Source organism: Scophthalmus maximus, chromosome 3 (genome assembly GCF_022379125.1).
Source record: "Scophthalmus maximus strain ysfricsl-2021 chromosome 3, ASM2237912v1, whole genome shotgun sequence".
Taxonomy (NCBI): domain Eukaryota; kingdom Metazoa; phylum Chordata; class Actinopteri; order Pleuronectiformes; family Scophthalmidae; genus Scophthalmus; species Scophthalmus maximus.
Genome location: NC_061517.1, coordinates 17,420,141 through 17,436,650, shown reverse-complemented (window position 1 = coordinate 17,436,650; position 16,510 = coordinate 17,420,141). Strand labels below are relative to the sequence as shown.

Genomic DNA, 16,510 nt, shown 5'->3' with positions numbered 1-16,510 from the left:
GTGCCCACCAGGATACACACCAGGAGAACCCCGTTCTTTTCGTGGTTTTGATCACGCAATGTGTGACGCACTTCCATTGTGCCTCGAATCAAGTCGCCATTTTTCCGCGAAAACCGTCATTACACTGTGCGATCAGCTTTACCATCATGATGCCAATTTTAAGTTATCCAAACAAACAAGAGAAAACAATCCTAGAACACAAAGGATTATGGGTACGGAGACAGATGTTGACGACTGGTGAGCGCGATAAAATAAAGAGGACAAACTCCCCCTAGTTTGGCTTCCAATTTTCTTTTTGTTGTTGTTTAAATTCTACTCCCAGAACAGTCTACAACTTCTAATGTCTTTATTTCCTCATCTACCAGACTTTAAAATGCATTTCCCAAAAATGTTTACGGGAAATGCATGTTGCTGTTGGACCAAACTGAACCACTGCAGCCAGTGGCCTTGTGTCCTCCCTCAGGAACAAAATTCTTAAACTCTCTTGTCTCCTCCTCTCCCAGTTTCTTTAGTTGCCAGTACGTGTTGCATAACCCAATGAATCATCTATTAGTTCTATTAGATGCTGAGACTTTGTATTTGTGTTTGTGTGGGGAGATGTGTTTCTAGCAGAGTATGTGTTTGGCTGTAGGAGGTAAGATTAAGATGTCAGTTGGATAACTGGAATGGCGTTAGTATCTTGATGACTTTGACCTCATTGTGGAGAGAAGGAGTCTGCGGTTTTCACTGTTTATTTTATGCCTGTACTCTGACGACAGCCGTGGCCAGAGGCGATACATTTTCAGGTTTTCTGCCCGTCCGTCCTCGTGAACAGGATATATCTCAGGAATGCCATGAGGGAACTTGGCAAAACTGTTCACTTGAACTCGAGGACTAACTGAGTAGATGTGGGTGGGTGAAAGGTCATGTTTCTGGCTCAATAAGTGGCACAATTTAACACAAATGTCTAATTTGATACAATTATGAAGTGATTGCATTTTAAAACCTGAGAGGTCAAAGGTCAGATTCACCATGACAATCTTAATGTTCTGCGAAAACACTTTGCTGGCCATTACTCATCGCCATAGGAAGATAAGAGGAGATTGTGACCTTATTTCCTGCAGCCTGACTCGTTAGGATTTAAAAATGAGAGATGGAGGGAGGAGGGGCAACGCGATCAGACAGATTCTAGTTGCCTTCTTGTCTTTGATTTCAAAGACTAAACACGCCGCAGGAACGTTTCCCTCCCTCTCCAAGTGTTTTCATTTGATCTGAGAAAAAGGAAAAAGAGAGATTAAACTGCAGGAACAACAGATGTTCTTGGAGTTTAAATCATCTCTTTTCAGTAGTAGTGCTCTTACTCTTTGACTCACCCGCCTGTTTGTGTAAGAACTAACCTGAGTTTCAGGCCTCGAACATTTTGTTACGGAGGGTTTGTGGCTTGATTTTTTTAGGTTAAAGTTTGAATCAGGTTAAAGTCGGGCTCAGAGGCTGGGTAATGCAGCATTTAAAAGAAGCGTACTGACAAGTCTAGAATTAAAAGATTTGTATGGTTTGCCCCTCACACGTCTTCTTGTTCCATCGCTTAACAGCCGAACGTCCACCCACCCTGCATATACACAGGTTTATATATGTGTTTTCCTTTCTTGTCTTTATTATGTCTTGTCTGTCCTCCTTTTCATGGCCCCTGTCTCTAAAATATAACTTTTTTTATGGCCCAGAACTCTTAATATCTGGGGCACCACCCAGGGATTTCTGGCCCCATTAAAAGACATCACGTTGGGGCCCCACCACCACAGGCCGGACCGACCCTTAAAACACAACTGTGAAAATGTGCATGTGACATCCTGCATCCAGTGCAATTCACTTTTTGATACAAGACTAATGTCCTCTGTCAGTTTGCATAATGACAGAGGGTCCATGGTCATTTCTGAATGTTAAATGAAAATTATCGAGTGAAAAATTCTCTTAACGATAACAAATGACTTAAATATACTTGAGTGTTTTCAATTAAAATAAGTTAAAATTATCTGTTAAAGTAAAAAAAGAAAAAAATCAGCAGCAGGATTTTTGAACTAAGTATACTCACCAACAGAGGGTTTATGTTTAAAGTTAGGTTGTGGATTCAAAGCTTATGTGACCACTGTTCCTATGGTGGCAAAGTGTACAGTACATACTGTACATTGGTCAACAATAACAGTGCACGCACTCAAATGTTAGACTGACTCTATGAGTAGTTGAGAATGTTACACGGCAGTCAGACAAACATCCATTCAAACATCAAACATGTAAAAGTAGTATTAGATGATTCAGGTAGCAGCAAGAACAACCAATTTACTACTCATTAGCTGCAAAATTAATAAATACAGGATGAATGATTCAAACAGCTGAAACCGGTAGAGGAAACATTTAGAAATACTATGATGTTGCTTATTCGTACTAAAAATCGTACTAGTTTCTTTCAGACATCCCTCCATAGTCCAAAACCTACGTTAAGTTTGCACAAAGTATGATAAGGACAGATAGATCTTGCCTTGAGCACAGAAAAATAACAATGCTTTTGTTATTTGAATGTATATATTTACTTAACTCCAGATTCAAGATTATGTTGCTGCTTAAAACAAATTTACAAGAGAAACTATATCTGCAATTATGTTTTAACTTCCGTGATCAGCCGCCTGTTTTTCACGCTAAAATGAGGTTAGGCAACAGCCCACAAAATGTCTGAGCACGTCCTTGGACAGAAGCATTAAATATGAAATGTATCACGTTTCCTGCATATAGATCTGTGAGCTCCTCTTCACTGAGTCTGTACTGCTTGTCCAGACCTGTGAAAAACTGTAAACAGTGTGTGTGTGTGTGTGTGTGTGTGTGTGTGTGTGTGTGTGTGTGTGTGTGTGTGTGTGTGTGTGTGTGTGTGTGTGTGTGTGTGTGTGTGTGTGTGTGTGTGTGTGTGTGTGTGTGTGTGTGTGTGTGTGTGTGTGTGTGTGTGTGTGTGTGTGTGTGTGTGTGTGTGTGTGTGTGTGTGTGTGTGTGATGATGACGACGAACCATTAATCATTCAACAAAAAGGGGTTCAGGTCCTCGTGTCTTCCTGCCTACCCCGCGCTTATACAACGTGTTTGCCACAACTGTTGTGCAACACTTTGTATAACTGACCTGGCATAGCAGCTGGGTCATAGCATATTAAAAACTGTGTGTGACAATAATTATATTATATCCAAGTTATGATGTGCTTTATTTGACCTCATGTATAATTAAAATGACACTGGTTATCCTTTAGGGTGGAAAATAATATGAAGGGGCTGCTTGTATGATATTATTTCCCGGAAAAAAATCTAATTGCCTAGGGTACCTTAAATGGTGAATGTTATGCATTTAATAAAGTACAAACTAGGAGACTGTCTATGTAAACTGATTTCTCAGTGATTTAATCAATGCACAGATTAATATATAAACATGCACGTTTTCTGTTTCACTATCTGCAAGCCAAACAATAACACATTTGTCATTTATAAGTCAGACAACAGTCTGAGTTTCCAAACTCATTTTTTGATGTTTGAAAAGAGAATGTCTGTAAACATCTGAAGGCCTTCAATGGGAAGCTTGACATTGCATACGGTTTACAAGTGCACTGTAATCAGGGGTATAATCTGACACTGCCACTCTGATTGAGTCTTCAAGATGTGTAAGAGTAAGGCCTGTTCTGTGCTAGTTCTTCATGACGTTCATGTCAGAAGAGGCACATTCACACAGATAGGTTGAACCAAAACGACAGGCAGTTCTTTTCAGTTCAGCCTACACAAGGCACCAAAAGTTTGGTGAACCCCGGTGGGCTTTGAGGTGAATGTCACTTTGCAACGTGAGGATCTCCATCTCTACCTCATCCGCATCCGCATCCAAGTTGAATGCTGCACTCTGTTGCTTGGCAATACATGCCATGTCCACATGCATGAAAGGATTTGAAATGAATGACACATATGGGCTCCAGCTTATCCAAGTCCCTGAAAGTGACTTTGAACTTTTGTCCCAGTCTGTTTATGAGTTGAGAGTACTTTTCTGTAGCCCCCGTCCGAAGCCCCAGATGCAGAAGCATTGTCATTCAGCGCTGACTGACTGCGCAGAGGGAAAGTGCAGCAGTTCCTTCTTCTGAGTATGTTCATCTTGGCTTTGAAAGCATGTACAGCACTGATCACGTCAGAGACGGTCTTACCTTTGCCTTGCAGTTAGTTCACAGTTCAAATGGTTCAGTTTCCAAAGTGATGTCTGGAAGAAATGCAAGGTGTAATACCCTCAGTGACTCGGAGCAGTGAGGCGTCCTCGCCTCTGGACTCCAAGACCCTTCCCCTGCTGAGCCACCACATGTCAGTGTGTAGGAGCAGGTATTCAGCTGACACCTCCGCCAACATAGCCTTAAATGACCTGTGTTGTTTGGCTTTGGAGTGGATCATCTTCACGACCGGAGTCTTTACGCGATCAAAGCTCGTCACTTTGGCAGTTTATGGCCTGCTGGTGAACGATGCAGTGCTCATGTAGAAATGTAGGGAAATCTGGTTCAGCTTTCCATCGCGCCTCAAAGCCTGCGTGACGACCGGTCATCGCCTCTGATGTAAGGCACACTGGCCCTCCAACTGTAACTTTTTCTCCACGAAATATCCCTTCACTGAGTCGTAGTTATCGACCCCCCTTGGTGGTGACTTCAGGGGTGGTAGTGTCAGGAGTTCCTCTTTCGTGGAGAAATCGTTGAACACCATTCGCACAAACGTTCTGCTGGTGTCCACCGACTCGTCGCACTGGATGCTAAACCACCTGCACGTACTCCGATCTAGATCCTCGGACATAGCTCTGAGACTCTACTTGCCCCCAATTGGACATCGGAGAGAGCGCCAATGACGTCAAGCCCATTCTTCTCATCTTTGAAACGAGGTATTAGAGATCACCGTCATCGCTCCTTCTAGTACATCGTCATCCAAAAAGGGTTTCTTGTTCTTGAAAAAATGAGCTGCTCCAAACGAAGCTCCCGTTGCTGTTTGAGACCTTTTCCCCCGTCTGGCGAAAAAGAAGATTGCTGAGGTCCGTAGTGAGGTACTGTACCTGGCGGACAGCTAGCAGCGAAGGTCTTGTGACTGAAGTGACTCTATGTTGTGCTGCTTCGCTGTGGTATGTTTTTCTTCATCTGTTGTTCTTCCATTGTTCATTGTTTAGTTGGGGTCAAAGTTAACTGATATGAATAACACATCATAAATTATTTATTTTTTTAAATGTTATGTGCAAAGTTAAACTTCTCAAAGTATTATAAAAAAAAATTGTTGAATAATAGGCTATTTTTTTTTTTGCTCTACTTGTGACTCGTGCTGTTTTTAGAACTGCCCAGCGCGACTTGTTGGCGGCCTCCGGGCGGCCAGGTGCTCGCGGGCACCGTGTCGGCTCACTACCACTGGATTACATTGAAAATTCAGGCCCCAAATATCGGCGTCAAGCTTTTTTTCAACATGACAATGATCACAAACACATCAAAATCACACAAGAGCTACTCGAGAGACGGAAAAAAAACAAGGAAAAACCCTATGGGCTAAAGCCAAGTATGTCACCAGAGCTGAAACAGACAGAACATCACTGGAATATTTTAAAGTCGAAGGTAGAGCAACAAGAACCCGTCCAGCAAGAAGCAGCTGAAAGGAATCCTTTGTACGAGACTGTGAGTCTGGCATTATCCATGTCGGCTCTGTCATCAAAAATAGAGCTGGACATACAAAAAAAAAACAAAAACAGAATCTTACTAATGAAGGGTGTTATGCCGCAGGTGGTTTCTCTCTAAGTACAGTTTAGTCCGATAATTCAGTTCAAATTAATTGGCTTCATTTGTGTATTTACCAAGCTCTATGTTCTTGCACAGAGCGTGCAAAAAAAAAAAACACGCCCCGCACTTTTCGAGCCACTGTATCAGATTTTGAGGGAAATGTTGTTTATGCTGTTTTGATGTACAGCACAGTTTTTTTTTTTTTCTGTGGAGCACGAAGAGCTGAAAATCAGTCTTGTGGTGGAGGGAGTGAAAGGTCTGAAGGAGGGGGAAAAAAAAAACGCATTTACATGTTTATCTTCCTTGCAAGTCTATTTTGCTGTTGAGGCATCATCACCCCCTGCCGTCTCCTGCGTCTGTCCCTTCGTTGCCATATCAACCGTTTCCAGGACGCCTGCCCCCTCAGAGTTGTGACAGTTTCTTCCTCTAGGTTCCGACATCCCCCCTTTTCTTTTCTCCCATTTCTTCATCCTAATGCCTCCTATCTACCGCTCCCCACTCTGTCACTTATCTATTTTCTGCTCCTCTTCTCTCTATACTTTTCTCTCTTCTCCTCTTCAGTGATTTACTTTCATCCATCTCCAATCATTGCGTTCTTTCTCTCCCTACTTTTGCCCATACATTTGTCAATATTCTTGATTCAAATTTATCCTGTGAAGTACTTTAAAAGATCTGCTCTGAGTTCTGCTGTTCGTTCCTCACCCCCTTCTCAGATTCACTTTATCAAAGACAGATGGCTGTGTTTCTGGAGCAAATACCATTTCGAGTAGAAGAAGTACAGCAGGAGAACAAAGAAAGTCATTAAGTGAGTGGGAGTTCAATATTCATGTGACAAGATCCTCCCAAACAGAGAACGTATGAATGAAAATATGTAGACATATGGATTGAAGCTCTATCAGGATTTACAAGGATTCATTTCCCCCAAAAAATTGAAAATATTATTACCAATTACAGTAATTCTTCATCTGTTGCATGGACATTTTCATATTTGTTGTCCTAACCACTGGGTGTCTTATGTTTTCAGCATTACAGTTATTTATCTGGAGAAGTTTGGGGTTGTCATGGGGACCACTAGCACCAGGTTAAACACCAGTATTATATATAAACACGTACAGGTATTTTTAGAAAATGTGTTTGGAAAACGTCATCACTGAAACATCTCCAACACAATTTCATAAATTGCTGGTTTCTCATCAGGTTGTTGATTTTATCTTGGGAACCCTGGAACCCATCAATGGTTGATAAAGTGCCCCATGAATTTTTTTCGGGTATTTAAAAATGGACATATCATCGTCCCATGTGCTTATGGAAATATAAAGGGCGCAACAGAAGGAACATTTCTCTGTTTACAGCTGTGTGTGTGTGTGTGTGTGTGTGTGTGTGTGTGTGTGTGTGTGTGTGTGTGTGTGTGTGTGTGTGTGTGTGTGTGTGTGTGTGTGTGTGTGTGTGTGTGTGTGTGTGTGTGTGTGTGTGTGTGTGTGTGTGTGTGTGTGTGTGTGTGTGTGTGTGTGTGTGTGTGTGCGCGCGCGTGCGTGCGTGCGTGCGTGCGTGCACATAGGAGAAGCAAGGCCATTCTTCACAGTGTGTCATTAAGAAATGGGCCGTATCGCAGCACTGCTGGGATTCCTGCACAGTGAATTCTAGGGGTGACTGGTATGCGTTTGCTGCAACGCACCAAATAGATGAGGTGTCAAATCAATCGGACAACCAGTGCACAGAACCTTCACTAGGTACGTCGACAACATCAACACACTACACCTCACAGTTCAATGGATACACACAAACGCACCCAACCTCCAATCGATTTTCCATGTGATGATCAGAATGAATAGAGGCTTAGCAAGCTTTTCACTTAAGCCTCAGCTCTCATGCACACATGAATGAGGAGTGTGTAAAAGAGCCACATGTACCTGCTGATCTATTTTTCATTATCATAACATAGTAAGCTTCACACAGATGCAAAAACTGAGCAGTGGGATCTGATGGGATGATTGAACAGGGCCCGTGAGCCGCTCCATGTTAGTTTGCTGATCAGTTTGACACCTTATATCTGTGGAATGAACACTGCCAGTGGGACACCTACGTCCCATGTGCAGCTCCTGTGTTACCTGCGAATTGTTGATGTGCGTATAGATGTTTGGTAAACCTGTACAAATACATGTGTACTTTAGCCGTACCAGGTATGCGGTGAAGGTTCAGTACTGTACGGATGAATCATTTGACATTTCGTTGTACCTCAAGGTTTGTTGTGTGTGTGTGTGTGTGTGTGTGTGTGTGTGTGTGTGTGTGTGTGTGTGTGTGTGTGTGTGTGTGTGTGTGTGTGTGTGTGTGTGTGTGTGTGTGTGTGTGTGTGTGTGTGTGTGTGTGTGTGTGTGTGTGTGTGTGTGTGAGAGAGTCTGTGTGAACAGATTGAGGGGTGTGTGCTGCATGTTATTGGCCCTCTGTAGCTCAGATGATGCTGTAACGAGCTTTAGTCACCCATACGAACACACGACACGACACAACACACACACACACACGTACGCAGTCACACACCGACTCCAGAGAGCAGGAGAGTAATGGCCCGTTAATCAGCCTGTGGCTCCCCTGCCTGTGTGTAGGCGAGGGTGGGCAGAGTGCACTCCGAAGAAAAACAAGTTAATGTGTTTCCTCCCACGAATGTCACACACACACACACACACACACCTGGTGGTTTCATCAGCGACAAGACGCATCACCTCGACAACTTTGGTCAAAAGTGGGCTGGTGGAACAGCAGGTAGTTACTTTTGAAATGGAGCTCGCTAGTGGTATGTTTATGTACTTCTGATTTCCAAACGTCGCCGAGCAGTGGTCGTGGTATTGTCTTCTCAGAATGCGATGTTTTAATCAAAACAAGCGAAGCGAGGAAGAATCGCCCAACTGTGCAGCCCCGCTGAACTCTGTGGCCTCCCGTCAGCGCTCCTCATTGACCTTGTTAACAGCAGCGGCAGGCAGCTGGCTCAGCAAAACAAGCCCGGATGAACCAGACGAAGTTGGCGGCCAGCTCGGTCGTCTGTGCCCGTCAGGTTTTTATTGTGATGCAGCCTCTGTTGGCTGTTTTAATTATGACATAAGTATGAAGAAAGTTTGGTCACGCCTTTCTTTTCATAGTCATGACTTTTTTAAGTACCTTTGACGCGTGTTCATTACCTCCACTTCCCTAGCAAGTAGTTGTTTTTTTTCGCAAATGACGTTGCCAACAACTTTATTTCAGTGGTGATCACTACAGTCAAAATGAATTAATTTCAATTAATCGAAATTTGTTATATTTCTGTGTTGTATAAAAATGACTTACTATTTAGTTACTACTTTAGTTGCATAACGTTACTTTAAGTTTAACAGTCAAATCACATTTCAAAACGTGTGTGTGTGTGTGTGTGTGTGTGTGTGTGTGTGTGTGTGTGTGTGTGTGTGTGTGTGTGTGTGTGTGTGTGTGTGTGTGTGTGTGTGTGTGTGTGTGTGTGTGTGTGTGTGTGTGTGTGTGTGTGTGTGTGTGTGTGTGTGTGTGTGTGTGTGTGTGTGTGTGTGTGTGTGTGTGTGTGTGTGTGTGTGCGTGCGTGCGTGCGTGCGTGCGTGCGTGCGTGCGTGCGTGCGTGCGTGTGTGTGTGTGCGCGTGCGTGCGTGTGCGTGTGTGTGTGTGCGTGCGTGCGTTTGAGGGCTGCACAAAGTGAAGTGTAGGAGGTGACACAGTAACACCAGCTGGTCTCCATACTGAGACCTAGGACTGCCAGATCCCACTGTGTGGGATACTGTGTGTGTGAGGGAGAAACAGACGAGTGTTTGTGTGTGAGCCGACTTCAGATCAGGTAACACTTCTTGCTCGTTGTCAAAATGATTATGAGTTAGAATAACTCATCAGCAAAGCCACCTGCCATCTTTGTTCCTGCCACAAAGATGTCATAATCTGAACTGATCACTTCACATTTCATTAGTCCGGGGGCCTGTACGACGAAGGGAGCTCAATATAGCCATGGTTATGTTTTTGTTATCTGGCTCGACTTAACTTAATATTGACCACCCTGGATGCTACAAAGATGGATATGAACTGTCTCAGTCAACAATGGGTTTTCATATGCAGTTACGAGCACATTCATGTGGAAGAGGCGGAGTCGTTAATTGCAAGCGACGTCATAACCCTGAATAAAGTTTTTAATATACGGAAAGAAACGCTGATACGTGCAGGTCAATTTGGTTGTAAGGGACATGTAAAGGTGACATTCTACAAAGTGAAATGAAAACTAAAAAGAAAACAGAAAAGACATATTTTTCATCCTAAATACATCATGGAAATAAGTACAGGAACTTATTAAGTTGACTAATTAGTGAATATTTTTGCCCCTTGTCTGACGATGTTCAAACTATTATGGCGAGAAGCTGAAGTGATGTCAGACTGTTTCTGCTGCTGAAAGCAGAGTATAAAGGAGAGAAGTAGTCAATGTGTGATGGCGTTGAGCATCGTGTTCATTCATGATCTTGAGAAATATTGATCCATGTGTGGATCCTTGTTCTAATAAAACATATAGTATTTAGTTTTTGTCACTGTTCATAATCAGTCTCCTCGTGTTCTGCAGTGATAGAACAAGAAAGTATACCACTGTCAGTGAATCTTTATTGAATTCAAATGCTCTAATATGAATGCGTCTGTCTTTATTTAGTGTGATAAACTCTCCCTCTACTTTAAAACCAGAATGGACACATGGAAAGTCTGGAACACTTCCGTCAGGATGTGAAGAGTTTATCTTCAGACAGAACACAAAATGTAGGTGACATGTTGAAATGTTTAATAGTCAAGCACTTTAATAGCTGTATGATAAAAAGGCCTTGTTGGTTTTTAAAAATGTCTTTTTTACCAGATCAGTAGAAAAAAATAAGAGTGAATTCATTGATAATTTTCTCACTTGCGTTTCTTGCTGAAAATGTTGAGTGAACACTGATTGGCTGTGACGTCACCCACTGTTCCTCAGGGAAAACCACTGAATGCTGAGGCTGAAAAGCAGAAACAGCTTTCACGCGGCACTTGTCAGGAAACGCAAAAATTCATGTAGAGGACGGTCAACACGCTTCACTGCAATTGTAAACGTATGATGGGATGGAGCTGCCGCAGAAGCAGGCTTTGAAGGGCCTCATGGTGGCTTTGCCCACGGATGAGAAGAACCTGGAGACGGCGTTCTTCTGTTTCGTCGGCGCCGTCAGGTGAATCTTCAGGGCCTCGATGAGAACTTCGTCAACGAGCTGCGACTCGATGGCCAGCAGGAGCCCCCAGGCGGAGTCAAACCTCTCGCACAGGTCTCTGAACAGAGCCTTGTAGATCCTCTCAATCGCTTCGTCTTTGTTTGCGCTCACAGTGATGTCTCCGAGCTCGATCTGTTGCAGGGCCTCGTCTTTCAGATTCTTGACGATCCTGTTGAAATCCGCCCGATCCATCGTTGCTTGGGCCTTCTTTATGGTATATGTTAGGAGGCCTATAAGCACCGTGACCACCAGTATGCGATTTGTGTTGTCATCTGACATCTCTGCTGACTCGGAGACAGATGAGACGTCAGTACAATCTGCGAGCGGCTGCCTGCTCGGGTCACTGTGAGGGGTTTCGCCAGATTCCCGGATTGGAACACTATCCTCTGCTTCGCCTGACACATCTTTGGCATCATAATTTCCATCGCCAGCATTGCCACTCTTCTCCGAGTATTCGAGATCTGAGCTGCCACTGCTATCCAAGTCCTCATAGAAGTCCCTCTCATCCTTGGCACTGTGGGTTTGGGTGACCTCTGTCAGGATGTCCAGCACTGCTCTCTCTGCCGTTAAATAAACTATGTCACAGCCCCCGTTGCTTGTCACCAAATGCTGTGTTTTATTTCCTCGGCTGTCCCGTTGGGGGACAGTGCCGCCGCCCGCCCCTTGTTGTGCCGGGCACTGGCAATTGTTAAGGCGCGTGCAATTCAGTATGTTGCAAACGGCATCAACAATTGCGTCAAGCGATTCTAAATACGTGAAGTTACATTCATCAGTCCTGTTTGTCAAATGCCTCCTGTTCGAGTGCAGTCTCACGGCTACCTGGTAGTTTACCCTTGACGCTATCTCCCTGGCGACCAACCGGCTGAATTCGCTCACGCTCTCACAGTTACTCTGCGGGGTGTTGAAAGCACGAGACAGGCGCTGCGACAGGATGTTTTTCATGTTCGCCAGGACATAGCCCTCGTCTATGCCGAAGAAACACTCCTCAGGTTGTACGCTTGAATAGATCCAGGGGAGTTTCTGGTCCCACTCTGAAAGGATGGCGCTGATGCTCTCCATGATCACCATGGTGGACACCATAAGAATGTCCTGGCATAAATGGGTCACTATGAGCCTGCCAAACTCATCGTGCCCGTGCGGATTATCCTCGTCTGTGGAACTGGTAAGCCAATAATCGATGTATGGCTCGAGCACAATGCAGGAAGCAGCTACTGGGGGGAATTTCACGTAGGCAATCACTTTGAGTTGGGATGGGTCAATGGTGAATCTGGGATTATTTTCAGTCAAATCTTCTGTCATAATGTTTTTCGGTCTGTGTTTTCTCCTCAGTCTCTCAATTGCAGAAGCAGTAATCGGTACTTGAGCAGGTTGCGCGGTCCAGCATCCCGTATAGGCATTCAGGTGTGACGTCCCCGCGTCATCTAACACGAATCCTTTGGTCTTGAACATGTTTGGTGATCTGTCTATGACGTCCTTCTGATGTGGCCATTTCTGATTGGCTGAAATGCAGTGTTGTCACGCACTGTCCTTTGATCTGCTCTGAGGTTCAGCCAATCAGCGTTCAGTGGTTTTCACTACACGTACAGTGGGTTTCACAGAAACATTAATTTGCGTTTGAATGCCGATTGGCTGAAAAAGCAGAGCAGACCAAGCTGTTTCTGCTTTAACTGCTTTGTGTTAGTTGTTTGAATGGATCATATTTGTGGGATCCCAACTCCCACTATGTAACATCAACATTATTATTTGCTTAATAGAACATTTCACTGCGTTACTTTGTCATGAGAGACACAATAGTGATATGGTTCTGTCTGTTATAAATTTAATTGTAAATTTATTTGTAGTCGTCACTTTGCCAAATCAAACTGCACTCAACGGCCCACAGTGGCAAAGTGAAAATATGTTTTTAGAAATTTGTGCAGATGAATTAACAATCAACTTTAGCTGTGGCCCTTCAAGTTACGGTCAACTTAAATTATCCTTGAGATGTGGCAAGAACTTTGAGTCCACTTGTGGAAAATCTATTTGATTGGGGCATAAGGGGTGGCAGTTTTATATAGTTTTATCTATATGTCATAACCCGAATTAGAATGATGAACCTGAATATGAGCATATTATGTCCCTTGTAATACTTTCTGAAGCCATTTGAAGGTTTCAGTTCACAGTGTATTCTGTCTGTTTTCCTGTCTCTGAGTGTGAACGGGGGTAAGAAGCCCTGCTCAGTGTAGCATCCATATGCCACATCGGGAATATGAGCGAGGACCGACCGAAAAGGATCTGAACTAAATAAAAAATGAATGCTTTTACTCAAAATGCCATCCCTCACTGCGGGAGACCTGGAGGGGGCGGGTCAGACACCAACGCTGTTTGGTTCAGTGTAAACAGGCAAATGCAGCGAAACAAGGGGGGCTTCCTCATGGCAGGGTCGCCGGATCTCTGTGTGAAAGGGGGCTTCTGTCACGGGAAACCGAAGTTTACATCACCGATCTGTCTCTCCCTTCCCCCCGATGGTCAATCGAGGTTACAGTATGTAAACAGTGAAATGTCAGCTCCCTCCTCGGGAATCATGTGTGTGTGTGTGTGTGTGTGTGTGTGTGTGTGTGTGTGTGTGTGTGTGTGTGTGTGTGTGTGTGTGTGTGTGTGTGTGTGTGTGTGTGTGTGTGTGTGTGTGTGTGTGTGTGTGTGTGTGTGTGTGTGTGTGTGTGTGTGTGTGTGTGTGTGTGTGTGTGTGTGTGTGTGTGTGTGTGTGTGTGTGAGTGTGAGAGAGAGAGAGAGAGAGAGAGAGACTGACAGTGAGTGAGTTCATATGTTGCCAGGCAGGCTCCACTTCACATTTCCGCTGTCATCGACTCCTCCCCCACCTCACCATTTCTGGCTGTGCTGCCCCTCCCCCAGGCTAAGTAGCAATGTGAGTTAGGGTATGTAGCCGTGTGTGTGTGTGTGTGTAATCCAACACCACCACTGTAGGTTTAAAAGGGTCTTTGGGTTCACAGGATTGTTTTGAAGCAACCTCTTTCGCTCAACGTCACGTTTTTCTTTCTCTTCCTTGATTTTTCACTCTTCATCATTCCATCTGTTCCGCTGCTTCTAAAGATCTTCCATCTTTTCTGTTTTTTTCTGCAGTTGCCTATCACTTTTCTCTGCTGTATTTGTCCCTTCCTTCCAGACTCCCGTCACACCTCTTTTCCTTCATTCCTTTACCTTGCTCTTCTTCTTCTCACCTCGGTCAACCCACCGCGGTTTTGATTGGAAATTAGATATTCTCGGTATCATACTCCATAAGTCTCGATAATTTGTCTCGTCATCCTCACTCGCCTCTGATGGCTTTGCATTTGCTTGTTGCCGAAACTTACTCTCTTCAGAAACTGCAGCGTTTATGACGTGTTTACTGGTGTTTTACCGTCCTGCGAAGCCAAATGAGGATTTTCCCGACTCGTGCGCCGACCCTGAAAGTAGTAGCACATGACTTCCTTCCTCTCTGCCCTCTATCCTCCTCTCCCTGTCTTCTTTCAATTTCTTTACATTTTCTTTTCTTTTGCCTGTTTTGATCGATCATGGAACAGGCCTAATTGGTCATCGCATGGCTTGTAATCACATGACAGCATTGCAGTTTGTCAGATCTGTAATTGCAAAGTACACATAAGGACCATCTTTGAATAGATAGTGCAGCCTGAACAGGAGTTTTAGAAATAAAGAATTTGTTGTGACTGTGTCAGCTCTATTTTCAAATGGCCAAGGCTTAGATACTGTATGTGGGACCTGGAGCGCTTAAATTATTTTATGCCACAATCCATCCAAACTTATGACGGTGATTCACAGTCACATTTTAAACAATAATGAGGATTTTGGCTGGTGCAGATCTGGTTGTTTTCTCTTTTCCTTCACCTCAGCCTCATGCAGTTTTGTCATCGTTTTAAATTTCATATCATCAGTCTCGGTGGATTTTAATTTCACACACATTGAATGCCAGTCATTGTTAAAAAAAGAATGTGACTTTTCAGTCACCACACATCAACAAGCTCACAGCTGCGAGAAGCGGGCCGTCAGTCTTCGTCTTTTTCCTGGTTGAACCTCATTACCCCTGTTACCTAAGGCAGCCTCCCTGGAGGGGGCGTGGCTTGCTGACGTCACACTCGCTCCTGTGTCAGTTGGCCAGGGGGAGGGGACAAGTGGAGGGGGGGGCGGGGGAGAATGTGGACAGGAAGGAGCAGCACAGAGCGAGGGGGTTTCCCACGCACGGCAGGCTGGGGGAAGCTTTTCAGCGACTCATTGTTTTGTAATTGTCCCAGTGGCCTTCTGTCCTCAATGGAGCGGCCGTAAAGCTGCGAGACGAGACTAGTGCTAGATGTTGAGAGCCACACACACACACACACACACACACACACACACACACATACACACATACACACACACAAACACACACAAACACACACACACACACACACACACACACACACACACACATACACACACACACACACAAACACACACACACACACACACACACACACACACACACACACACTGACACGCTGGGTTAAGACGGGACAGTGAGGAAGTGTGTTTAGCAGTATGAAGGACGAACACACAGCAGCCGGAGTGAAAGTATAAGGAGGAGGCATGGATCTCTCACCAGAGTAGGAGAGTGAAAAACGTTCAACCACATGACATGGGTGAGTAGGAGGAATTTCTTTTGACTGACTGGCTTCAGTCTGGGACAGGTTTTTTTTGTTGTTGTTTTTTTCTCCCCCTTACACATCAGTCTGGCTGCTTTTATTTTCATCTCTTTGCTCGGCCTGGTACGTCTTCTGCTTTATCTATTTTAAAAAGTGTGTGTGTGTGTGTGTGTGTGTGTGTGTGTGGCGGGGGGGGGGGGGGGGGGGGTCCTAGCACACTGACCTATATGTGATGCAGTGGCAAGTCTTCGTCCGGGCCCACTAAGGCAGCTCAGAGGTTTCATAAGACACATTATGAAATGGATGCTGGAGTTATTTTTGTTTCCCCAAAAAAATAAAATAAGAAAGTATCATTGCCCCAATCAACATTCTTTTGTGTGGGGACATTTTCCGCTTTTCAGGCAAACATTGGCATCGCTCATTCCTAGAGGAAGTCTGAACATTTTGATCCCTCTTTTCTTTCATTCAAAATATTATTATTTATTTTTTTTGCAAATAAACGTAGCTCTCGGTCTTGGGGAAGTGAAGTGTTTCCTGTGAGGTTTTCATAACAGCGTGTCCTCATGTCTGTGAAAAACCCTTTGCTATAGTTGGAATAGATAACCACACAAATCAGACAAATTGCTTCCGGGGTTAGGGTCGTCTGTCTGTCTGTCTGTCTGTCTCTGTCTGTCTGTCTGTCTGTCTGTCTCTGCACAGCCCCTCTCCATAAAGTTTGGACCTGACTCTTCAGTCGCGTGCGTCGATACGACAACCGCACATTTCCCAGCAGGGAGGCGAGCCTGCCCTCGCCGGGCATGGTCACC

General features: G+C 44.4%; 1 protein-coding gene across 4 annotated transcripts in view; it reads left to right on the top strand.

Annotated features, from left to right (window-relative positions):
* LOC118316664 (helicase ARIP4-like) overlaps positions 1-16,510 on the top strand; it is a 64,707-nt gene that overhangs the window by 17,079 nt on the left and 31,118 nt on the right. Inside the window, exon 1 of one of the 4 annotated variants that reach the window (XM_047330917.1) lies at positions 15,563-15,701. The exons of 2 other annotated variants lie outside the window; for them this stretch is intronic. In XM_047330917.1, the coding sequence (XP_047186873.1) occupies positions 15,698-15,701 (4 nt within the window). In that variant the 5' untranslated portion in view covers positions 15,563-15,697. Of the gene's footprint in view, positions 1-15,562; positions 15,702-16,510 lie in introns of those variants that run through there. One more of the 4 variants, XM_047330915.1, reaches the window with a different exon arrangement.